The 25,299-nt window shown below is 42.3% G+C and overlaps 1 protein-coding gene and 1 long non-coding RNA gene across 4 annotated transcripts in view; one reads left to right on the top strand and one right to left on the bottom strand.

The window, feature by feature from the left end:
- The window catches only part of LOC112574971, a 29,062-nt gene extending 4,420 nt beyond the window's left edge, over positions 1-24,642 (bottom strand). For 2 of the 3 annotated variants that reach the window (XR_003101537.1, XM_025256428.1), the window contains exons 1-16: positions 24,349-24,637; positions 18,076-18,732; positions 12,635-12,685; positions 12,058-12,116; positions 11,347-11,444; positions 10,862-10,930; positions 8,540-8,600; positions 7,346-7,442; positions 5,783-5,835; positions 3,484-3,565; positions 2,828-2,933; positions 2,030-2,306; positions 1,405-1,581; positions 1,086-1,223; positions 556-723; positions 255-348 (exon numbers count right to left, since the gene is read on the bottom strand). Coding sequence is in view for 2 of the 3 variants with exons in the window: in XM_025256428.1 (XP_025112213.1) it covers positions 255-348; positions 556-723; positions 1,086-1,223; positions 1,405-1,581; positions 2,030-2,306; positions 2,828-2,933; positions 3,484-3,565; positions 5,783-5,835; positions 7,346-7,442; positions 8,540-8,600; positions 10,862-10,930; positions 11,347-11,444; positions 12,058-12,116; positions 12,635-12,685; positions 18,076-18,343 (1,798 nt within the window). In the remaining variant the exon portion in view is untranslated. Of the gene's footprint in view, positions 1-254; positions 349-555; positions 724-1,085; positions 1,224-1,404; positions 1,582-2,029; positions 2,307-2,827; positions 2,934-3,483; positions 3,566-5,782; positions 5,836-7,345; positions 7,443-8,539; positions 8,601-10,861; positions 10,931-11,346; positions 11,445-12,057; positions 12,117-12,634; positions 12,686-18,075; positions 18,733-24,348 lie in introns of all 3 variants that reach the window. The other variant, XM_025256429.1, reaches the window with a different exon arrangement.
- Positions 7,780-10,187, top strand: LOC112574978. The gene is made up of 2 exons (XR_003101540.1): positions 7,780-8,198; positions 8,512-10,187. It is a non-coding gene; the product is annotated as an uncharacterized LOC112574978 (long non-coding RNA).
- Positions 24,643-25,299: the final 657 nt, after the last annotated feature.

Below are 25,299 nucleotides of genomic sequence, written 5' to 3'. Positions count from 1 at the left end.
AAAAACTTTAGATCAAAATAATGAGTGAAATCTAAAAATCCTTCCAAGTGGTTCAACATAAATGAATAAAGTGGGTGGAGGGCATAAAGTTAAACACCTGATTGATCAAGTTTATAAAAATGTACATGTATGCAGTCTTAGTGACTGAAAGACACTCGGTTTTGACATCTCAGAAAGCATTATGTTTGACAGAACCCCTTGCACTTGTTTAGAATGTGAGGTGTTGCCTGGAAAGATGCATTATTTGTTCTCACCTTGAATCACCTGCTTCAGAGTAGCGTGATCAGGACTCTGTGGCGGGGTGTGAAGGAAGATGTCCTGCAGGACCACAAACAGCTCCCTGATGTGCTGCAACATAAAAACACAAATTCAAGACAGGGTAAACTGATAACTGTTCCAAGCATGTGCTTTGTTGTCGACTGGCTACCCCTACACTACAGCCAACAATTAAAAAAAAATCTGAATTTACAGAAAATACATGTTTCTACAATGGTGCTTCCCAGCTTTAAGAATATAATTCTACATTGAAATTATTTTGGACAAAAGCTAATATACCTGTAAAGGCCTAAAGATAAATGCACTGATGCTAGGTTGCCCAGGCTCCAGTGCTGGCTCCTTCACAAATCGCACAAAGTCATGGTTGTGCTGTAATTCTGACAGGACTCTATTGGCTTCACGTAAACCCAAAGCATACGTTTCATGTGCTTGACAAAGCATCTGCACCTATAATTTACACAAAAAAATACCATGAAAATATTATATCATTACAATTACAGGAAGCAATCCACATATGATCTTGCTGCACTCACAGATCTTTAAAAGCCATTAGATATACATGTGATGATTTTTAGCTTTAATGGCTATTTCAATCATTGGGTAATGCTGCAGGTCCGAGGTCAGATGCATTTAATTTTATGAAAGCAAAAGTAAAAAATAAGTCTCCCTTCTTAACTGAATCTGCTCAAACTGTTAAATAGTCAGCTACCACCAAATTATAATGGCAGCATACACTACACTCTTTGGAACCGTTGGTAAAGTGTAAAATGTTTTATGTAGGGAACAGATATAACTGACATGCTACTCACTTTAGATTGATATATCAGAGCAATTGATGTTACAAAATGGCTACTTCCACTTGACTGAGAATCATCGTCAGACAACGACCACACAGATGGAGAGTTTTCCTGCATCTGCTTGACATGGTACTCCGAGATCGTCACAAGCTAAAATAGGACAGAACACAAAACATTCTGACTTCAGGTCTGACTTTTTATTTTCAAATTTTCCTTGGCACAATTTAAAACTTAATGGAATTGACTCAATTTCCTTTTTCATACATGATTTACACTATGCTATGTAAATTTGTGTTCTAAATCAGTATAGTCAATTTAGAGTAACACTCACTTTTTCAACATTTTGAAAGACTGCAGAGTGCTGTGTTCCTGAAAGGACACAATGTCGGAGGGGTCGGGAATACCGCTGGATACCAGCATGCATGAAGTCGATAAAATCCAGCTCTAAGCTAAGGAGACGATGGATAGCCTCATGTTTCTTCTGCTCATCAGCTGTTTTACAGTCCATCTGGAAAGAACAAATCCCAAGTATTTACAGTTAAATGATAGACTTGGATTATTTTTCAATCTGTTTCAACACTTGTCTTTGGAAATTGTTTTTGTTTAACAAGAAAAAATAATAGAATGTATTAATAATGGTTGTATTACTTAACCTTACAAAATGCTTACCGTAAATAAAAATCAGATTTTAAAAAATCTTTGCTGATAAACAGCATGTGGTGTGTCTCAATAGCTAAAAATGATTTTTCTCAATAAAAATGATTAAAAATAGTTGTTTTAACTATAAAAGTAGACATAATATTGTAAGCCTCCAAGACGTGCAAAAACTAAACTTGTAGAATAATCTTGTAAACATCCACTTCATTAGTCAACACAAGATAAAAACTATATTTTACTAACATATTTGCTCTTGAAAAAGAAAAATCCATAAATAGATCCACTAGCACTAATATTACCTTCATCAAATTTGGCAAAGGGGTGCTTGTTGGAATTTGCCCGACAGGGAAAGGAGCATAGGGTGCAGTCATGTCATAATCTGCAGACAGCTCCTCCTCCTCCTCACAGTAATCACAGATGCCTTCAGGACAGACATGAGGGTCTTGTTGGCCAACAGCTTCCTCTGTAATGCTCTCATAGATAGAGTCCGTTTTTTTCCATGGAGTCTGCTCTAAGGCGTCAGTCTGAACTTGTCGAGGTCGCTGGAGCTGAAGCAGTAGGCTAGCCCCACTCTTCCTGAAGACAAGACATGGTAAATTCATTCAGCTACTTTATTTTATTATTTATCATAATGGGATGGGATTAAATTTCATGAGATTTACCTCCAACTATTTTTTCTACAATTTATACTAAACACAGCAGGATCATCTGTATGAGGAAATCATCAACATAATTATTGTTTTAATTTAAACAAAGATAAACCAAATCTTAACAATTGTAAAAATAATTATGAGCAACATTTGCTCACTCAGATGATTTTGCTACATTTAGTCTCGGGATATGCATAGAAAGACAAAACAACCTAAGAAATCAAAGAACAGGCAACAAAATATTCCAATTTTTTGATGGAAGTGATATACAGAGTCTACAGAAAAGGGTTGTTATCTATTATCTGGGTTGCTAACCTTTATGTTAGGAAATCTGCATGAAACTACTGTTTTGTTACGCAAAAAGTTGTATTAGTATGAAATAGTCTGAGAAAACTAATTTGCTAATAGAAAATGCAAATTCAAACCAGAAATAAAATGAACACTCACTTGACAAGTTTTGCGACACTGGCAACAGTTGACCTGGACACATTCTGATTGTTGACCTTTACAATGAAGTCTCCAACTTTTAGGCCTGCCTTCTCGGCTGGTGAGGCTGAAAAAAAAAAAGTGATGGTGAAATAAAGGACAAGCCATTATGTATTACAAAAGAAACAAACAAACAAAAAAAAAAGCAAATAAAAGAATGCTTAGCCTGAAGAAAAAAAGTGTTATCAAAACTTTACAGTATCTTTATTGGTCAATAGCATAAATCATCCTCAACCTGGCTCTCGTTTTTCTTGACATAATGTTTCATAAATTTAGTAGTAATAAATTGAAAAAGTAATAAATTGAGCATATCTTTCATTACACCATAGGACATTCCATTTTCATATTGTGTATCAGTGTATATTTGTGCATCATTCCAAAGGGCCAAGATGTGGTGCTATATAGGTTTAGTTTATTATTAATAATTTATTAATATGTGCAGGATATAATTTACTTCATACTATCTCAAAGTAAACAGTAAAATCCTTATTTGTATAGTAATGGAATGCATAAACCTATAAACAATAAAAAAATATTACTTTAAAATTCTTTCTGGTAAGACTACTGTAAAGCTGAGATGAACCAATTCCTTTTTACTTAAGACTTCAGTTACATACCCAAGTCTACTCTGCCAACACGGACTGGAAACTCCTCCACAACAGAAAAGCCAAACCCATGCTTGCCTCTCGCCATTTGTATCTGAATGGTAAGAAATCATTAACTGGATTAACACTGATTGTGTGTGTGAGAGAGAGACAGTGTGTGTATGTTTGTGCATGTAAATTTAAAAAAGCCTGTAGAAACTTGAAATAAGGTTACGGATTTTGTATACTTCATTGCACCAATTTCATTATTTTAAGGTTATAGGCGCCTCGGAAAAATAGCGGTGTTGGGGTGTCGTGCGCAATGAGCATTCTTCTGAATGAATACCTGCGCATTACAAATAGACATCATCAATCATTTTTCACACCTGCCGTAACTAATTTTATCTCCAAGCCTCGTGCTGAGCCTCGTGCTGATACCGAAAATGGCTCTTGATGGAGCCTTTTTTGGTCACCCTTTTTCATATCGTTGACTACCATTGGCTTATATCGTGGTTTCCGGTATAAAAGTTAAAACAACGTGATCCTATTGGTTTGTAACCCTAACAACAAGCACTTCCGTCGTCTCCAAAATGGCTGACATTTGTTGATTCATTCCGACTCGGTTTGCACTTGACGCATAGTTCGCTGAATATCGTCTAATTTACGAGTGAAAAGAATAAATCTTGGTGTGATAAACAGTCTCAGAAGCTGGAAAAGCGAAATAAAGCGACTTCACAACGAAATAAAACGAGCGTTTGGAAATACCAGGTGCCGAAATGACATCGCGATGATGTAAATGTAACGACAGTTCCTGGCGATTTAACGAAACTCTGATAGTAAAATCTTTTGTATGTTTAAAGTTTCAGATTTGCAAAGTTTTTGATTATATTAATGAAATGCGGCAATGCGACATACTCAAATATTTTATATAGCGAGTACATAAATACTTTCATTCCTTCCTCCACCCCACCCCCCACCTCCACAGTTTTCACACAATAAGAACACTTATTTTACGATATATTAAACATTTCTGGATCTTTTCCCTCATTGGGACCGAACAAATTATAAAAGTTTTCCGATAGATATTTGTTTTCTATGACTATTTGTTTCCGATTATTTAGAAATGAAACCTGAACATTAGCGTCAGTATCAGGTATCTAGTGGAATTTTCAATTAGGTTATGCGGTGATGAAAAATGTCAAAGTCATATTATGTGACGATGAACAACAGACCATTCAAACAAATAAGTGAGTTTGCATGGAATATAAGTAAAACAGTGCTTAATCTGCAAGGCAAGCTGATCATAAGGCTTTTTATAAAACATAGACACTGAGAAAAAAAGAAGAGAACACAACAAAAAGTTGATAGTTTCCGAGCAAGAAAGCTGTTGGGGTGAAATTTATAGTCCTGGCATACTAGGACAGACTAAAATTATATTTTAGGATGTCAAGTGTAGCATATAAACACTGAAATATATTTTTCAAAAATGAACTAATACAAGATATATTTATTTTAAATCTTTAAAGATTGAATTTCTCTGTTTGCCGTTTTTGACAACCAGTCCTTAACTATAAAAACATATTTCTCAAGATTGGCTTGTGCTACAGCAGTACAATTTTGCAGTTTTGTTTAGAAATGCATAAGCTAGAAAGTGAAGCATAGTAGAATATGGTATAAACATTACTTTTGATAAAATTAACACTTTTCTAAATATTTAATTGCCACATTCACACTGAGTCGGGGGGGGGGGTACCATGTTTGATTTTTTATATCTTCTAGAAATCTTGAGATATCAAAAAGGCTAATGCATCACTTTTTATATCAGTGCCTCTAGTGTAAAAAAAAACCCCAAAACCTTAGGTATATGACTTATGGTATTGTGTAAATGTGTTTTTAAAATACTTGTACGTTTTGAAACAAAAACGTTGATTTAAGTGATAATTTTCACTTTAGGTACTCAAAAAAAGTTTTAAAATGCTATATTTATGTTATTTTGTTACTCTATATTAAAAAACCTTTAAAGATATTTGAAATATGGATTTTAATTTTTGGAGTGTACTGGTAACCCCACAACAGAAAAGCCAAACCCATGCTTGCCTCTCGCCATTTGTATCTGAATGGTAAGAAATCATTAGCTGGATTAACACTGATTATGTGTGTGTGAGAGAGAGAGAGTGTGGGTATGTTTGTGCATGTAAATTTAAAAAAGCCTGTAGAAACTTCAAATAAGGTTACAGACTTTGTATACTTCATTGCACCAATTTCATTATTTTAAATCAACCTTTTTTTAAATGCAATTTATCCACACAAGATTATCAGGACACAATCTTACCATGACAGACTGCAGCCCAACAACATCTTTGTTGATGGCAGGTATGTTGTGGCCTGTGTAACAGAAAGCAATGATCAGTCACAGGCAACAGGAATTTGTTGGCTATTGGCAGTAACTTTCAACATCACATCAACTTTTTGCCACACCACATTTTATAGTCTGTAAATAAGTCTTCTCTTCATAACTCTCCATTTCTCTCTCTTCACTCCCGCTCTCTCAGAACAAAGGTTCTATATGCATACAGGTTACCAAAAATGCAGTCTCCTTAACCCTAACTCCTTACCACAATCAACATAGTGGTCAACAGTTGTTATAGTCAATTAACTAGACAGCCTGCTTGTCTTCCTCTGTAGATTATCTTCCTCTGTTTCTTTCAGATTCCTCTTGTTGTCTTCTATGTTTGTTTTTTTATTACTTGTTTGCATAGGTCTTTCTCCTTCCATCCTTCACATGCTGTATGTCTCTCCTACTCATCTCAAGTGCTGAGCATACTCCTTCCTGAGTATGATTGTGTGCTATACAATTCACACTTTATTACTATTACTACAGTCAAGCATGGAAGAACAGGGTGTTTAGAGCAAAGTGGTAGTCTAGAACTTACTATAATTTTCCAAATATAATCTCTTGACTCACTGGTGCATGACGACTCAGTGGAAACAGAAACACACCTGCTTACTGCAGAATGTTGGATGGAGACTTGGCACCAGGTGGTGGTGTAGATAGTATGATCCATAGCATAACCCCGACATCTATTACTCGGGTACACAATTGTCGACTGGTCAGCCTCAAATAGTTTCCCTAAACAGGGTATGGTGTTGGTACATCCATGAGACGATATGTGAATCAGCCTTGTGGCAAACTCCTTGAACTGTTGTCTCAGTTTCGCCATGGATCGCAGACGATTTCAAACTTCCTCACGAACTATGCCCTGCTCTTTGCTTTCTAAATCGTTCCGCCTGCTTCCTTATACACTTGTTTGTTTTCTTTTTTCACCTGTGGCCTTTTACAGCTTTTGTCTATGCACGAAGGCAGTGTTTAAATTGTTTAAAAGGAACAGGTTAAAAAAAAGGTAAAGGGAAAGTTCAGTGGGGAGAGTAAGAAAGGAGAGTTGGTGGAGAAACTGTACTCCACAAACTTTGCCGGTAACTGTCAGGGGAAAACTGAGCGGTGATGGCAGTATGAAGCATGAGCTGTTCTGACACATTGACCCATGCTGACCATGAGTCTCTCTCTTACTTCAACCACAAATGACCTGAGTGACCTCAGGCAAGACTTGCGTTTTATTCTGTATTACCTCTGGAGTAAGGAAGCAAATCTTCTAAGAGAGAGCCATGACTATCGATCCCTGCAAACTCACTCACCTGAGACACTTTCGACACTCATTAAAAAAAAATTGTTATCAACAAAAGAAAGACCAAAAAATCAAACCGATACATTTTTGGGTTTTATCCGTTTAGTTATCCTCTTCCCCACCCCACCATCCTCTTACAGCTACCCTCCTATTTAAAGCACCTTCCACTCTCATCTTCAAAGGAAAGGTTATAAGCAGTCGTATAAACTCACCTCGCATCTTGAGAGACGGTTGGGGTCGCATGGAGGCGATAAGGTGTTTTTTCCTCCCTACTTCTTCCGTCAGCAGGTAGTACCATCCGTTCACCTCCTGCCACAGAGTAAACACTCATGAGAGGCCAAGTGTTCGAAAAGTGTTGAATTACTTTTCCAAAAAGGTGAAAGTTAGTGGAGACAGGTAGCAATTGCAAGAGCAAGTAATGACAGCGATGTTGATTCATCCCCAGTAAGTGCAGGGAATACAGCCCTCTACCAAGGTTCATTGTAACCCTTCCCTTGAATCCTACAAGGTGTTAATCGGAGTAGACGGTCTACCAGCTCCATCAAGAATGCTGAACCCCCTCTCCTCCTGTCCCCTACCCACCGACATCCGCAAGGCCTTAATAAAATGACTCGGCGATATCACTCAGATTATGTACATGCGCGTGCCTCTCAGTCGTCTGCTTATGGTTCAGGCTGACCTGGAAGGACGTGATATGAAAAGAAAGATAAAGCGACGAGATTGCTGCTATGAAGGGAAGGTGTTTAAAGATCACGAGGTCAAACCGCCCACCCCAGCTCGGCAGTCAGTCCCTCCGCCCCCTACAGACGATTTCGTATCTCAAGACACTGCTGAGTCTCCATACTGCTGCAATACCTCTGTGGATAAAGCCTACTAAATATTGTGGTTGACTGTCGACACGTGGCTATTACCCTCCCTACCGTTACTGAGGTTGTCTTTGGTCCATGCCGCCGGGAAATCAGTTGCAAAGGACAGTTTGCTGAATACATTTATCGTTCTAAAATACCTTTCGTAACTCGTTTCGAAGACAGGGGGTCAGCACAGTGGAGGATGGTCAGAAATAAAGTAAGAATGAATTTGCTGAATACCCTAAACAAAATAATTACATGTCATATTTGTCTTCACTATCTCACATGACAAATCGTGCTTCAAACACTCGTTTGTCAGCTGACACAATGGTCGTTTTTACTGAACAGCACTTGACGATTTTAATCTGAGAAACTTGTTGTCCATTATATTATTATTATAAAGTGTGAAATACTGGATTACATTTCTAACTAGAAAATTACTTTTGATAAAACGTCCTCAAGTATCCCTTACTTTCACTCTCATATTTCATCCTTTCATCCTTTCTTTTCTGCATCAAACTGTGGAACAGGCAGCAAGATAGTAACATTTTCACTCACCTTTGTGTTACGCATGATGTTCCTGACTCCATACGACGTGCACCCAAGGAACTCACTCAGCCTGTCAGAACAAAAACAAGGATCCTCATGAGCCTGATGAGCCTTGCCCATCCCACGCCTCTCCATTCTACAAGAGCCATCACAGCCTGCAATCCTGTCACCGACAGTCTTAGACACCCAACCTTGACCCCAGGCAGGACATGAAGACACGTCAGTGACGGACGAAGACGTGTCACCTGTCACAACTGAAGACACGGCAAATCTGTCGAGCATCCAGCTCTCATCATCTCCGATCTCATCTGATAAATCGGTTTCCGTCAACGGCACGTCCTCGAGCTCCACGGTGATTCCAACGGTGACGCCTGCTGCGATGGTTGCAGCATCCACGTGGCTGTAATCGGCTTTGTCCAGGTCCTCGGACCTAGTGACATCCGAGGGCTGCTGGGGTAAACAGCGTCTGAGGGGACGCACGCAGTTCCAGGATGCGAAGCGAACTTTGCACGAGCTGCCGGATCGGTTGGTGCCGGTAAACAGTCGTTTGCCACGTTGATTCATGATGTCTTGCTGGCTTGGTTAGTTGCTTGGAAAATGCTGGACTTTTTTTTATACAAACATTTCTGGCACCATAAAGTAGAAATGTAGATGAGATCTTTGTCTGACAACACCACCGGTTAAGGCGAATTCAAAACAAGATGTTCCTTGTAACAATTTGCAGGCTGCCTGGGTCTACCACACAATAAAAAATTTTTATCTGTCGCCAAATTTTCAGTCACCTCCGATCATACTATCTTGTTCAGACTATTCTCTCCTACACAACATCTGTCTTGTCCACTTCAGTCTTGATGGGTTTTGTAAATGGCGCTTGTCAGCCGCACGCACATAGTAGGAGCATCGACACTGAACTGCAGCCACTCACTGATAAAACATCCTTACAAGCTTTCCCACCCGCCTCGTCCCACGCAACTTGAAGTCACTCAATCCCCCGCTACCCTTATAAGATACCTTTTTGACAGGTGTTTTTGCCTCCACCCATCCTCGATCCCCCGCCTTCCCTCATGATCACCTTCATCCCCGCACGACAGGTGAGGGCGATGTTCTAGCGCGTGCTTCTCTCATTGGCTCGACCTCTTAATTATTCCCGCCTACTCAATTTGTCATTGATTCCCAGCCGTAGTGGACAGCTGTTCCTGGTGTCCATACCCCATCCCACCCACCCACAACCTCCATTATGTGAATTAACAAAGCAGAACGCTTTGCTGCGATCTTTCGGTCTCTGTTACGCAAACATGGTCCGTTCTTAGCCGCGAGCTATAAGGCTAGGGGATTTACATACAATGCCATCACCTCCAGCTGTACGGCAGGCTTTCGGGGTGGAAGGGGGAAAGGATTTTCCGCTTGACCGACCAGGATGAGATAACAGTCACGCCTGAGAAGCCACCAGACTGTCCGCCGACAACTGGTTCCCCGCTGTAGTCTTACGGAGATCTTCAGCCTTGTTAGAGGTCCTACACCAGCCATGCTCACCCTTTCTAGAATAAAAACCCGTATGTATTCCTGGGGAACAATATTCTGTATGTCCAAAATCCGTGTTTAATGACAATAAAGTCTTGATGGGTTTGCTGTACTTTAAGTCACTTGTGTATGTTTTCAAAAGCAAAAAAACCCCAAAACAACAACAAAAAAAAACCAAAAAAAACAACAACAAAAAACAAAAACAAACAAACAACAACAACAACAACAACAAAACAACCACCTTCTACTTTCATTTCTCAGTGTCAGAGGGAACGTTGGCACTTGAAGATGATTGTCTCTTCGCAACACTCTTAGGTGGCATGATTGCAGTGCAGACAAGCAATGTTTTGGAAATGACAAACAGCTAAAAACGACAGAAAACTGACTAGAATCGAGCTTTGCGTGAAACGGAGTTGGAAAAAAAAATCACTGGGTCCCCCAAAAATCAAACTAACAGTAAGAAAGGAAAAAAAATTATCGTATTTTATAGATAAAAATATATAAATTGAAAAAAAAAATCGAAATCATCTTTGTTAACAGGGACACCAGGCGTATCTGTGTGCGTGTTTGGGTGTTTAGGCGCGTGCGTGTGTTGTGGGTGTAGGTTTAATCACTTGTTGCATTGTGTGCGTGCACGCTTACGAGAGCGAGAGCGAGCGAGAGCGAGAGAGAGAGCGAGAGAGCGAGAGAGAGAGAGAGAGCGAGAGAGAGAGAGAGCGAGAGAGAGAGAGAAGGAGAGAAATTGAAAGGGGATGGGGAAAAAAAAAACCCGAAAAATGAAGACAGCAGTTTTGAACACAAGTTTCTTACCCTGAGGTTTGGTCTTTATGCCACACAGACACCAGCAGCCTTTTGTTCTCGTCGTTGTGGTTCAACTCCCTATAAAGAAATTAGTGAAAGACAAAGTGTTTGACGAAGACAACAGTACACATAAACAGTGTTTAGATTGCACACTCTGACCCGCGGCTTGTGTTGTAAATCTCCATAACCATGGTTGCACCTCGTTACCTTCACGGCGGTTAATAATCAGCCGCTCATGTAAGTAACGAACAGCGTGCCCGAGACGAGATCTGAACCCACGACACCCGATATTGTTAACAGGCACTTAGCTGCTGCTACAGCTTGCCGCCCAATGAAAAAAGGTAAGTACTTGCTCGCATGATACACAAAAACAAAACAAAAACAAACCATTTTTGCCTTTCGCACGTACCCGTCCTCCCAGCGGGCGTGCACACACACACACAAACAGAGCCACACGCACGCACACGCACAGACATGCGCAGTAAAAGTCTCACAATGAAAACTTTTCGTCGAACAAAGGACTGTTGGAGTCACTGATGATCCTGGTCTTGAATCTCATCTTTCTGTCGAGATCCTCGGGGACAATGGATACCTGGAAAAGAAGTCAGCAGAAGACTTGTTATGAATTCTGTAATATAATTTATATAACCACTGTAATTACGGTCAAATTTTAAGCAATGTATGTCTACCGCAACCAGTTTATTTTGACTAAAACCTAGCCAGCCTACTAAACATACTCAGTTTTTCGTACTAAACATCGCACTAAAGATAACAAACCATTCGAAACTAAACAAGAAAAAGAAGGCGACAAAGAAGGACGAAGAAGATTTCAATATGAAGAGAGAGGACGACGACGACCAAAAGAACAGAAACAAGAAAAGAAAAAAAAAGAAAAGAAAAATGAGAAGTAGTAGTGGGAATAATCTGGGGAGAAAAAGGATGAAAAAGAGAAACAGAACGCTGAAAACAAAGAAGAAACAGAGAGGAACAAAAACAGAACACGAGATCAACAGAAAGAAAAGTAGAAACAGAAAAAGACAAAAGAGTAGAAGAGGACCGGAGGGAGGAAGAAAAGAACGACGAAGAGGATAAAGAAGAAATGGAAGACGACAAAAAGTAGATGAAGTCAGAGAGAGTAAATGACAATGGAAGGGGGAAAATAAGAAAGACGAGAATGAGGAGAATCGCCTCTAGAAGTTTCTCACCTTCACGTAGGAGTCGCAGAGTGGCTTCCACCCTGACTTGAACTGTCGTCCTTGTATTACTGTAACAAACATGAGATGCTGTGCAGGAACTGTTACACTGCTCTGTGTCCTTTTATACTACACTCAAGGAACCGTTACACTGTGTGCATGTCATCGCCCACCCACCACACAGTCATACGTTAATAAGAGCTTTGATACAAGTAGGCATCTCCACACCACTCTTCCAATTTTTAATTTTTTCTTTTTTTTTTCTTTTTTTTCTTTATTTTTTTTAGGGGTCATGAAGAGTTAGAGTCGCAAGGCCATTGTCGGGAATAAGGTTTTCAACCGATGAGAAAAATAACGGACCATAAGATGTCAGGGGAGGTTACTAGCATGAGAGTAAAGAGATTCTGCAATTAGAAGAAAGACTTTATTACCTCTCCTTCCTCCATCTTCCAGTCACTTCTTCCCAACTTGTCTTCCCAAACAAACACCCCCCCCAAAAAAAAAAAAAAAAAAAAAACAAACAAAAAAAAACCAACAAAAAAAAAAAAACAACAAAAAAAAAAAAAAAAAAAGAAAACCCAGAACTTACTGTGTATTGTCAGAAGACCAGAGTTGAGGTAAGCAGACAACTTGAGCTGACCTGTAGAAACAACGACTGCAGTGTCACATCAGTTGGTGGAAGTACAATTACTTGAAGACAGCAAATATTTAACACAAAACATAAACAAACAAACAAAAACAAACAAACAAACAAACAAACAAACAAACACAAACTTCGTTGCTATTTAAAACAAAATCATGGAAATAAAATAGCAAAAGTAAGGTGGCATTGTTCAGCCCACATTTGATTTTCGAACACACACACACACAGATTCACAAGCGGGTACAGACACCCGCTTCACACACAGCAGCACCCGCGACCCTGTGTCAGATGAGGCACAAATGTGTATTTCGGTGGGAGGGGTGGAGATTAATCCCATGCTAAGCAGGTGTGCGACCCGATGCACGAGATACCCTGCTCTTGGCAATTAGTAAGGGTGGGACTGGGAGGCCACTCGGTGTCGCATCCACCCTGGGTATTCAAGTGTCATCCTCCACCCTCACCTGTCCCTACACTTAGGCCAGCCATCTTCCCGTATTTCATCAAACGAACGGGTGCAAATGTAAATCCCTGAACTACGCCGGGTGGATACAGATAGTAAGAAGTTCATGCACTAATAAACCTGTCTGTTCTTTTGATTTTTCTCCCGTCTCTTTCACACTTTACCCTAAAAAGAAAAGTCTCCTCCATCTTTTCTTGTGTCCTCAGGCAGCAAACTTTGTAAACACAAACTACACAATGCAAAGAAAATAAAAATTGACGAGACAAAAGAATCGCTGCCATTAGTCACACAGAAATGACTTCGGGTATGTGGTAGAGGGTAGCTGTGGGAGGTGTGTATGTGTGTTGGGGTGGAGGGGTAAGTGGCACGCGTGCGAGTTTGCTGAGGTAAGACTAACCCACAAAACACTAAAGAACCTACAGGTGTAGGCTGTGGTGATAACAATATCAGACGATTGGTTCCGCCATGCGCAGTGGCATACCTCCCTCCATCGGAGTTGACCCTCAACCTTTTGTGACCCGTGCGCGCCACCTGTCACTGCGACCAATGGTGCTTTGTGACTGTCTCCTTTGACATCCACTGCAACCTGTGGACCATGTCTCACCTCTTTGTGCGCAGGTGTGCGTGTGTGTGTGTTTTGAATGATTCACCCACCCCCACAATATATGTTATGTCTTATCCTTACATGATCTTATTCTAGTTAATTACACACTTGCCCAGAATATATATAATATATATTTTTCCTTACATGATCTTATTCTACTTAATTACCACACCTGCTCACGTATAGTATCGACTGCAAACCACCCTTTCCCAACCTCCTCCAAACCCCCGCCCCCTCCACACCCCAACCATCAATGTCAGCTGATCGGTACTACAGACTGAGAAAAAGGATTCCAACAAACATCAAACGAGACACGTAGAACTGTCAACGAAGAAAAAGAGATGTAAGCGAGATAAAGAGATAATTAAAGTTTAAAAACATAAAAAAAAATAAAGAGGGAAAGAAAATATGAATGTACCTGATAAAAGCATGACAACATACCAAATTTTCTTCTAAAATTTCGATGACTTTTTAAAAATGTTCTCGTAATGTTATCCTTCTCTAATGATGTCTACTTTTTTTTTAATTCTAAATTTCTTTTAAAAAAATTTTTTTCAACAAAATTATTCGATTGGTCCAAGGTGCGGCCTATAAATAATGAACCAAGCGCTTACAAGTGCCAGAAGTGACTTCTACAAAACCCGACATACTGTAAGTTTTGAGGATAAAAAATACGAACTCGGTTCGAGACTGTCATTTTCTGGCGGGAAGAAAAAACTGCTGCATCGTTAGTGAACTATATTTTCCAGCGAGACGGTACAGGTGATGTGGCCAGGCAGACGACAATGCTAGTTGTTCAAAAAATGTTATAAGCCAAACACTAAAATTTTCGAACAGCTCGGGTAGACACTTACCAGGAGTTAACTAACTAAATAAATGATCAGTTTAAGTATTGTCGGTGATAAATAAATCAATACTCACTGTAGATAAATAAATAAACGACCGGCGCATGTTCTCTTTCTCACGAGTAATTAAATAGAGTGAACTCTGTTCTTAAGAACTAAGTAAAAGGTCAGTGTATATACTGCGGTTGCTAAGCAAGACCTGGACCAGTGAACATTGTTGCAGTGAAGAGCAAATAAATAATAAACTAATAAACAGTTCAATGGCCAGTAAAAACAACAGTGATGACAGGATCACCCAGTCAGTGGCAGATGCCCGGACCTCCAGCATCTACGACCAAGGGCTGGTCTCTCAGCAGCAGTTGGCCGAGTTCCGGCAGGTCTTTGACTGCCTGTCACTGGTGCTCGGGGTGGCTGGGGTGGCAGCTAGCATCATGAACGTGCTGGTGGGGTGCCGACAGCGACGACAGGAGTCACGCGCCTGGTTCCTCCTGTCCGTCAGCCTTGGTGACGCCGGCTTCCTGTTGGCCGAGACGCTGTGCAACGCCGCGCGGTCAGTCCTGCCGCCGACGGACCGCAGCTACCTTCTCTTGCGCGTGTACGTGGCAACCGCGTGCGGCACCGCCTTCCGCCGCGCCGCCGTCACCTGCAACACCCTCGCCGCTCTCGAGCGCTTCATGGTCCTGGTCTTCCCGTTTAGCATGGCGGGGGTCAGGATGGGTCTGAACGGCGGCTACGTGGCCCTGTGTGTGTTTATCCTTTCCGCAGCTGCACACCTCTCCTTGGCGCTCGAGTACGTGGTGGCGCCGACGACCACCCCGGGTGTGTGGGAGATCCAATTCTCGCAGCTGGTCCTGGACAATCCACAGGTCTTCTCGGTTCTACGTAACGTGGGTCGATTCGGTTTCCTCTACGTGCCCATCGCCGTCTCCCTCATCCTCAACATCCTCCTCCTGGTCGCCTTGAAAGCGCATGACTCCCAACTGACCAGGATTCATGGACGCTGAAAATCGAAAAACTATTACACCCTCCACCTTCAAGGATGCGCCAACAGGAGGCAGCACAGGCCGCCAGGACAATCTCTACCGAACTTCCGGCCTCGTTCTGGCTCTGACCTTCGCCTTCTCGCTGCTAGCTCTCCCCCGGGTGGTCAATGTTACGATAGGGAACTTCGTCCCGACCTTCACCATGCTTAGCGCCAACCGCTACCTGACGGAGCTGATCTTTTACCTGGGCGACCTCCTCGCCTACCTCACGCAGCTGGTTCTTTTCATGATCAGCATCGCTCTTAGCCGGTTGTTCAGGAAAACCTTTTGCGGAATCTTCATCAAGGTGGCCAAACGGATGATTGTAAGACACCATTGACTTATTATGATCGTGTTTGTTTCGATCGCACGAACTTTATTAAGTTCTCTTACATACATACCCGTAGGGCGATCTTACCTCATGCAACATATGGGGGAAAAACATTCATGCAACCTGCCCCTAAAGTTTCAAGAAACGTGAACTCCTTGTCGATCTTGTGCCAGTTGTTTCTTCGACTATTTTTCCACTAGCAGACGATAACAATAACGATGTCTTTGTCTAAACAACTCAGTCGATGTATGGCATTTCTTTTACCTATTAAAGTGGGTTATACAACTCTTCAGAACGATTTTTTTTACCAGACCCTTCCCCTTGCTTATTTAGTCGGTAATAAGAAACAATTTGGTGCATAATTTAATATCAATTTTTCCATATCTGCCCTTTTTCTTCCCAAACGTAGATCGCATATCTTTAGAGAGAGAGAGAGAGAGAGAGAGAGAGAGAGAAAGCAGAATTCTAGACTATACTCTAACTCCCTCGGTATCAGAATAAATAAAATATTATCGGTAATGGGCGTCTTAAAATGCTGACGACTAAGTCACAAGTTTATGAAAGGGAAAAGTCATAAGGAGTCGTTTTTAAATGAAAAAGGCCATGAGCTCTCAAGACCATTGCAAAAAAAAAAAAAAAAAAAAAAAAAAAAAAAAAAAAAAAAAAAAGATAAAAGAAGAAAAACAAAAACATATAAAGAAACAAAAACCGCGGAAAATGACTTTCATGCAAGAGGTTAAGGCTATCTCCTACTTTCTTTTTTTCCTTTTCTTTTTTTTGTGTGTGTGTGTAAAGGTGTTGAAGCTGGAGGTGTAAGAGACTACATTTTTCACAAGGTGAGTTCGAGGCTCATCTCCTTTCCCTCCCGGTGAATTACACCCTTCCCATACCCACTATGAATTCAGTTACCCATTCCCTACAGTTGCGTGGACTGGACGAAAATTCGCTGCGCTATGCGGGTATCGAACCTCTTGCCTTTTTTTGGGTCCGGACGTCTCCGCTTTCCTCGACTTTCGCTCGATCACACATTTGAATAATGTCTTTCGTGTATCCTCAGATACAATATCTTGCCAGTATTTTACGCAGAGAGATGAAGTGATCCTTGAAATAACATAACTTACAGGATGAAAAAAAGTTATTTCACACAGAATATGTAACGGAGGTGATTCTTCTGGAGACTTCGCTAGAAGAGTGAATTCATTAGATAGAAAATCAGAAGTTAAACTATTTAAGGCAACTACAGCAACGAGTAACGCGAGATCGTAGTTAGTTAGACCGAGGAATAAACAATTCATCGACTGCACAAGTTCATTTTTTTTTTGAAAAAAAAAAAAAGCTTCAGGACTTTAGAACTGAGAGCGAGATAGAAAGTTCACACTGTGATTTTGATTATGGGATGGACATTGTTCCACTGTCGGAAACTACCTAAGTCTGAACCACATGGAGGGTTAAAATTACCAGAAAATGCTTCATTCATCAGTGGCCAGTATCACGGCACAGGCTTGACCTCTCAGGAACTTTTATAAAATAGAAAACGGGTAAAAACGCGGTAATTTTGAACGCAGAAAATTTCGCGTGCAATTTGTACTGTACGGCAATAATAATAATAATAATAATAATAATAATAATAATAATAATAATAATAATAATAATAATAATGGATGAATGACAATTGTGTTTCAAATCCCTGACTAAAGGTGGTGTTCCGGTTTGTGTTCTAATAATGTTTCTTAGTTTGGATGGTGTTTATGTGTGACACGGTGGACCAAAAGTGTTCTTACTGTTGCGGAGTGTTTTTCAACAGATACCCTGCTATCGAACGATGCACCCGCCATCATCGTCTGAAGAATTCTACAGGAACACGCGATGCATGTGGCGGTTGGTCGTTGGTGTGTCTTTCGCACACGAAACTACTGTGTGGTCAGCTACCGGAAAGAACGAACAAAGAAACGCAAAAATAAACAGACAAGTCAGTTAGCCAAATGAACTCAGCAGCCAACGACTGGGCAAACAACAACAACAGCAGCAGCAACAACAACAATTTTTGCAAAAAGCAGCCTCGAAAATGTTCTGCTACTGTTCTCTGCTCACCATTCGTGTCAACGAAGATGTTCAAACAACTTACCTTCTGTCTCCAGCACTTTGCGCTTGCTCGGGTTCCTGGCTCCCCCACCTCTGCAGCCAGCCCCACCCCGGGTCTGCAGTCCCTCCCCGGAGCTGTCCGTCGCCCCGCAGTCCCGGAACTTGACGCTCTTGTTGGCCTTGCTGCTGACGCTCTCCGCGACAGTCACCTCCCCTTTGCCGAGGGAGCAAGGATGGCCGGACGCGAGGGCGCTGCGCAGCGGGACGAGATGGTTCGAATCCACTCCTGCTGATGTTCCTGGTCCAGTCATCGTCACGCCTGCCTTGTCGTCCTCGGCGGTAAAATCACCAAGAGGTCCGAACTGTGCGGTTCGTCCCAAGTCTCCAGCGATGGCCGCAGGCTCCCCCTGGGACACGGGGTTTCCGCCGCTGCCGCAGCTGCTGTTGCAGTGACCATCCGAAGTGTTGGTCAGTCTGCTGCTGTAGCCGGAACTGACCAGCTGGCTGTGGAGGGTCAGAGTTCAGCCCCTGACACGTGACCTCGCTCCCGGTGACCTCCGACACCTTCAGGCGCTTGTAAGGGCTGACGAGGCCATCGCCGCACGTGTTTCCACTGTTGACATCATTCTCGTCACTCGTTTGATTCAGCAACTCGCGGCGTTTCAAGCAGAGCTCCATTTGTTTTTCTTTTAAGCCTCACCTGCGAAGAAAGAAAGGAACATGCAGGTGATTACACTTTCGGCTTTGATACTCGTATGGACATATTTTAAAAAATGTCAGTCATCCCATTGTCAATCTTTTACAGCAATACAGCTGACATACATAAGTATTTCGTAAACTATTGAGTTTTGTTCTTATTATGTTTACCGAATTGTGATTTGAATTTTTTAAGGTCGTTTCATGTTTGCTGACCGAATGAATCGTCAGTGACTCACGCGATGAGCGAGCGAGCATCCGTCTAAAAAGCTTGAAGGGTGGTGATGGAATGACACTAAGAACAGTATCTCTCTCTCTCTCACTCACTCTCACACACACACATATATATCCAAGAATACAGAGAAACGAAAGGTGGAGCTACTCATCCAAGTCAGACATAACAAGACAAGCCGATACAATATCTTTAAATTTTTTTAACGGGTTTCAAGTATTTGAAACTGTTCGTTTTATGTTTTTTGATGGGGTTTTGGGGGCCTTGCTTGCTTGCTCTTTCTTTTTCTAAAAAGACACTAATGGCTATTAAAATCTTTCGAAACAGTTGATAACACATATTATCAAAGTCTGAAGAAACGAGTTCAGAGCCAGACTACAAAATGTCAGCATCTGTCCTTTGTCTGGCTCTGTAGTAGCGACCCTTGTTGCTGCCCTTTGGCCAGGATGACCCCTCGACACGGCTACCAAGCGGATTCTTTGTTCTGAGGCTGCGGATGTTCATGGTGGTTGTACCATTATGACCTCACCTGGACGGTCTTGTAGTGTGACCAATCCCAACAATCCCTTGAATGGAGAGAGCGTAGACAGTGCAACACACGCACTGATCGAAAACAGCTTCGGAACTTCTAACTGTTTATCCCTCCCTGTCTCCCAACCAAGATAAAAGGGACTCGACATACCATTGCCGGCGAGACTAGAAACATCCTTCAAGTTTCTTTTTCTTCTCTCTTCTCCGCCGTTAAATTCTTACTAAAAATAGACACAGTCGTGACCAGTCGGGGCTCGTCTCAACGGGACACAAATGTGTTAAACTGTAGTCACGTGACTCTTGAACGCAGATGCCAGAACCCACGCGCCTACTTGCTATGCCCTCCTGAGCTTCTGGCATCTGCGCTCAAATGTCACGTGGTTAGAGAATGGACAAGACTGATGTTCGTGGAAGAGACAAAGAAGACAAATGATGATAAAGACGATGTCGAATGATGTCACATCCGCCTGTGACATGTCGAATCTGAACTTCCAGTCGTATAGTTTCAGGACACGATCAAGTCAATGAAAGCAAAGTCCATGGCCAAAACGAGGCTGTGGTTTAATGTTGTTAATTTATACAGAAAACATCTTGTGTCTACAAAAGCAAGCTGCACTCGAGGGTGTACTGTACATAATCACTGGCGGGCTGTTGAGGACATGGCAACAGTTATCTTTATGTAAGCTTATTACATACAGTAATAAATAAGTTTTGTCACTTGTTAACGATTCTCTTCATTGAAGAGTTTATCTCGGAAACTCAATAAATTAGAACTTTTCGAGCGGCAAATGTCCATCCCTTATGTCAGGAACACCATGTGATCAAGACTGGGAGTACCACACACACAAACACACTCACACTACTCAGCAGTAACCACGAGTGCTACACGTCTGTTTTAGCTGATTCTGGACGGTAAAAAAACTTTCTATATTTTGTTTCTCTCCATAGTTTTAAGCAGCTGAAACCCATTTCATTAGCTGCCAACGAAAGTCTGGCTGCTCCCCTGGCGTGGCCGCCGCGCTGTCTACTAACAACCTACTGAGAGGGGGAGCCAAGGCTTTTCAGGAAAAATATGGCTTGATCTCCTGACCGGCAGAATTCATTTTCTCCTACCCCCATCTCTCTGAGATGAGCATCCCACCCCCCTCTGAGCTGAAAACGGCAGGGGCCGTGAACTCTTCGAAGTATGCCCGACCCCAAGTAGTGCTGGTGAGAGGGGAAGATGAGTTGTGGGGTGGGCATCTGGACATGTCAGTCAAAGCCCTGTATCCTTCTAGAATCGTGTGCCTCCCGTGCAGTCACTTCTGTCCGTGTAGTGGCTGCTTCTATCAGTTAAATCAAAAACATTACTAGCATTTAGTATCTTTGGTTAAATGAGTTTGAACTCCATTGAAATCCAAGAAAAAGCTAAAAATATGACTCTTCCAATCTGTTCTTACTTTTTACTTCCCATCTCATTGCTGAAAGAGTAAAGACAAAATAAACAATCGAAAGCGATTGTCTAGGTTACTGAAAGTGGGTTTCACTATTTTTTTTCAACAGAGGGAAAATGAAACTGAGAAAATTACAACCTCAATGGCGGCACTGGAATATTAGCAGAGGCATTTAAAAAAATGTGTGTATAGAATAAACTTTCTGAAGGTTATTGAGATGTCTCACATCTTTATTTTGTAGTGAGAAGGGGATTGAAAATAATATCAATGCTGACAGAGATGGATGAATATCGTGGAGGAAATTTTAAACTAGTGACATGTCATTACCAGTATGGCGCCATAGCAAATACGACGTGCCACGACTTTGTCAGTCATCAGTGTCTCGTGAACATTTTCCTTGCTGCTCACCCCACCACCACAACACACACACACATAAATATATATATACACTGCGCATTCTGTGAAGTCTGTCTATGCTTCATGGGATCCAATCAGACTGGCTACAATAAAGACTGGCCTGGCCAGCGAGCCATCATAAACTATCTGACGTCCCGCTGGTATCTCTGGCGTCCTGAAAGACTGACGTTCGCTCCGAGAATGCCTGTCAGCCTACATGATAATGGCATCCACCCAGCCGGCCATAAGCTCATCACGGTTTGCACCACTCAAGCACATGCACTAATAGAACAGACTGGCAGACTCTCTTTCACTAGAGATGCTTCCCATCTCCAGGTCCCTTGTACATACTGTTATTTATAACTACTTTTGTACATGTATACCATACACTCTCTTTTGACTTTCGGTTATGTTTATTACTATTTTTTTTTTTTTAGTTAATGACTTAGGTTATTCTTACCTAGGGCGAGGGATAAATGGCACAAAAAAAAAATGTCTTGCTTTCTTCTCGTTTATAAAGAATTATCATTGGCAACGAATTGTTATTATTACTTTCAAGTGTCTTCATTAAACACGGTACCAGTCATCGACTGTTAAACTACGTCAGCGCCAGTCATCAAAGTCGTATGAGCATGCACGCGCGCAGACACACACACACATATCCCTAATCTAATCGGATTCACTTCAAACCTTCCTGACTATTGCAATGTTAACCCTCGTCATGCGCCATGACAAACACTCGTTTCACTTTACGCATCAGTAAAAATAACTTAATCTAGTCGGGGGGAAACCTCAGAATGAAGTAAATTAGTCTAAACGTGAGGTTGGAGTGGCAGAAGCTCGGTAAATCGTGTCACAGTTCACAGTTCGTCTGCTTAGCTCGGCAGCCAGCCTCCCTTTTCCCATCCCTCAATCGCAGGCCACGTGGTCTCACTTCCAACACCGCGGACGAAATCAAAGGAAACGTACCCCAGCGTCGAGTACGTTATACGAGTACCGCCGAAAGCAGGACCGATAACCGAGGGGGGAAAAGGCCGGCAAGGGCCGGCTACCGTCGAGGAGGGGCTTTGGCTGACCCCTGACCCCGCCGCTGTGGGAACTCGCGCAAAGCCTCCCCATGACCGATGGGCAGACGGGCATTCCTGTGCTTATCAAGCCTGGTTGCATGGTTTATTGCCCCGCCAGACAGCCGACTAATCGAAGACATGCCAGATGTAAGGACCCAGAAAACGGAGATAAATGGCGATTGCTTCAGGGTCGGAGTGACCAAGAAGGAATGAAAGTCAAAGAGAACGCGAATGAATAAAGGTACAGAGAGTAACAAACTGACTTCCTTGCCAGTGAAGTTGTTAACTGACAGGGTGTTCGCTTCATGAATATTCGTGTTTGGTCCGTGTTTCTGTCCGTACCCATGTGAATGGCTTTCTTTGTTCCTACACAAAAATCTCTTCAGTTGTTGATCTCGAGGAGAGGTGAGCACAGTGTACTGTCGCCTTCTGTCTTCAGCAATAACAATATTTTTAAAAGCAGAATAAAAACGACCCTCGGGCCACTGCTGTACTATACTTGTATACTGTTGGGTCAGGAAGTTTGTTTATTAAGGCGGTACAATATATAATCTTTAGCTGTAATGTGTTTGTGGGTTTGTAATTGCAGTCGAATGAGTATGTTTACATGTGTATGCATTGTGTTTTGTGTGTGTGTGTGTGTGAGCGCGCGTGCGTGTGGATATGTTTGTCCATGTCTTTAAAACAACCTGACTACGTAACCACAGAATTCTAGTTCCGCTTAATTATTTACCCATCTACTTATTGCCAGTAAGCAATGCGCCTACCCAGACAAAACTTGAGCTGGACACTTCCAACTCATCTCTTCCTCACCGTTGACATGGACAGGGTTCAAAGCCCGAGTGCTGCAGGGCGATTGTGGGGAGGGTTAAAACAACAGCAATAGTACAGTGACGTTTGTTGTATACTCCTCCCAAAGAACCCAGTACCCGTGGTTTCAAGACTAAACAGACCAGAAAAGTACATAAGTAAATAGGAGAGTGGCGCCAATGTCATTGTTGGTGGACCATCCTCCTCTCCCGATGACTGCCACAGTTTTGTCTAGCATCCACACGGGTCGGTAAACACGGACAAAGGACAGTCGACAGGTAATGGACACCTACGACACTAAATCCAAAGGAAACCGAGTTACACTGTGTGTGTTGGTGTTGGGAGGGAGGAGAAGGGGGGTTTGCTTTTAAAGAGTTGTCACATCTTCAACAGTCGGCGACCCATCGCGCCACGCTCTGGCAACTCTCATGGTTCGACGAACAATAAAAGTCACAGAGTCATGCTGGGATTGCGAGGTCAAGGGCCAACAATAGCCTTGATCCTGTAATTGAGAGACGAGAAAAGGGAGGGGATGCCATTACAGGATCGTCTCTCAATCTTAGTTGTCGACGGTAGAAAATATATTAAACTCCAAACCCTTGGGTAGTAGTACACCCTGAGTCATGTAGACTATATGTAAGTGGAACTGGAATAGTTTGGTGAGAGGTGTGTGTGTGTGAGTGAGTGAAAGTATCAGAGTATAAATAAAGAATGAGTGTGTTTTGTTCACAAGGATGCTTGTAAGATGATCGGCAAATTCGAACACAGACAAGTTTCATCGACATCACATGTGAACAAAGTTGCAGACAAAAGTCAGAACCACGCACGGTAAATTCCTACGCATGCTCACAAAGTGTTCACAGCTGGTTGCCAAGCGCCACAGAGTCTGACCTCCGAGCTTTGCACAAGTCTCCTCCGCTCGATACGCTGTTGCTACGAACACAAACTATCTCCCTGCGCCGATAATATGGATTCGACCTCCTCAACATACAGGCCACACACATCTCTCTTCTTCTCCTTCTTTTCATTCGACTGGCCACTGAAATGCTTATTTTTCGTGCTTTCCCAACAACCTGACCTTACAACTCTCGCTAGCTCCACTTGTAAACAAGACTCGCGACATGAACGAAAGAATAAAACAAGAAACTTACCGTCAGACAAACAAAAGCGAATCCTCACTCTTGTAATATTTTTTTTTTTTTAAATCCTTTGAAGTCAAGCAGAAGGTTTTCTTGTCCAGGTCACACACTGACCCATGGTTGCAAAGTACATGTACTCCAGTGTCGTGATGGGAGGAAATGTTTCACACGAAACAGCAGTGCTGCTACTCACTACACACACAGGTTGCGGCTGTTCTCTCGCTTGAATACGCCGCCCTTTGTGTGACGTCACCAGCCCCAGAACGAGGCTGCGCTCGGCAGATGTTCGCGTGCCGCGGGCGTGCTGCCTCCCTCCCCTCCCTTCCATTCCTTCCCCACCACCTCCATTCATCCACCTCGCTTCGCCCTCTCTCTCTTCGCTCCGGTCGTTCAACGACCCACAAGCGGTGAGGTTGGGCAGGAAAGGGAGGCGACTCTTGATCTCTGCGAGCTTGAATTACCGAGTGATCTGTCCCTTAGTTTTTTTTTTGGAAATTTTGTTTTTGAAAGCTGGAAGGGTGAAGACATTCAAGCATTCAAATTTATCGAGTGGCTGCACTCTCGCATGTTGCATCTGTTTCTTTTATCGACGACAGCATGTCAGTTTCAGTCCTCGCCGTTGGATTTTTGAACAGACGCGTCGGCACGTCACGTAATCGTTTTACAGTGGCGTAGGAAGATGTTCGGCTTTGGGGGGGCAAACTCCCTGTTGACAGTGAACGGCTTCGCACTCGCACATTACGTAAAAAAGGATGGGGGGGGGTACTGCACGCACGCACGTACACAGTGGTAGCATCACAACACGCTGCTTTATTGTTAAAAGGCAAAGCAGCATTAAATAGAAAAAAAAAACAATTAAAGAATGACTCCCCGGCTACCAAACATTATACATAAAAAGAAACACCAAACCCCGTGACAGCAACGATCAACATTCCAGCTCTGCACATATACACAGCGCGCACA

Source organism: Pomacea canaliculata, linkage group LG11, assembly GCF_003073045.1.
Source record: "Pomacea canaliculata isolate SZHN2017 linkage group LG11, ASM307304v1, whole genome shotgun sequence".
NCBI classification, from domain to species: Eukaryota; Metazoa; Mollusca; class Gastropoda; order Architaenioglossa; family Ampullariidae; genus Pomacea; species Pomacea canaliculata.
Note: the sequence above shows the minus strand (reverse complement) of the source record. Positions and strands in the feature narration are given on the sequence as shown.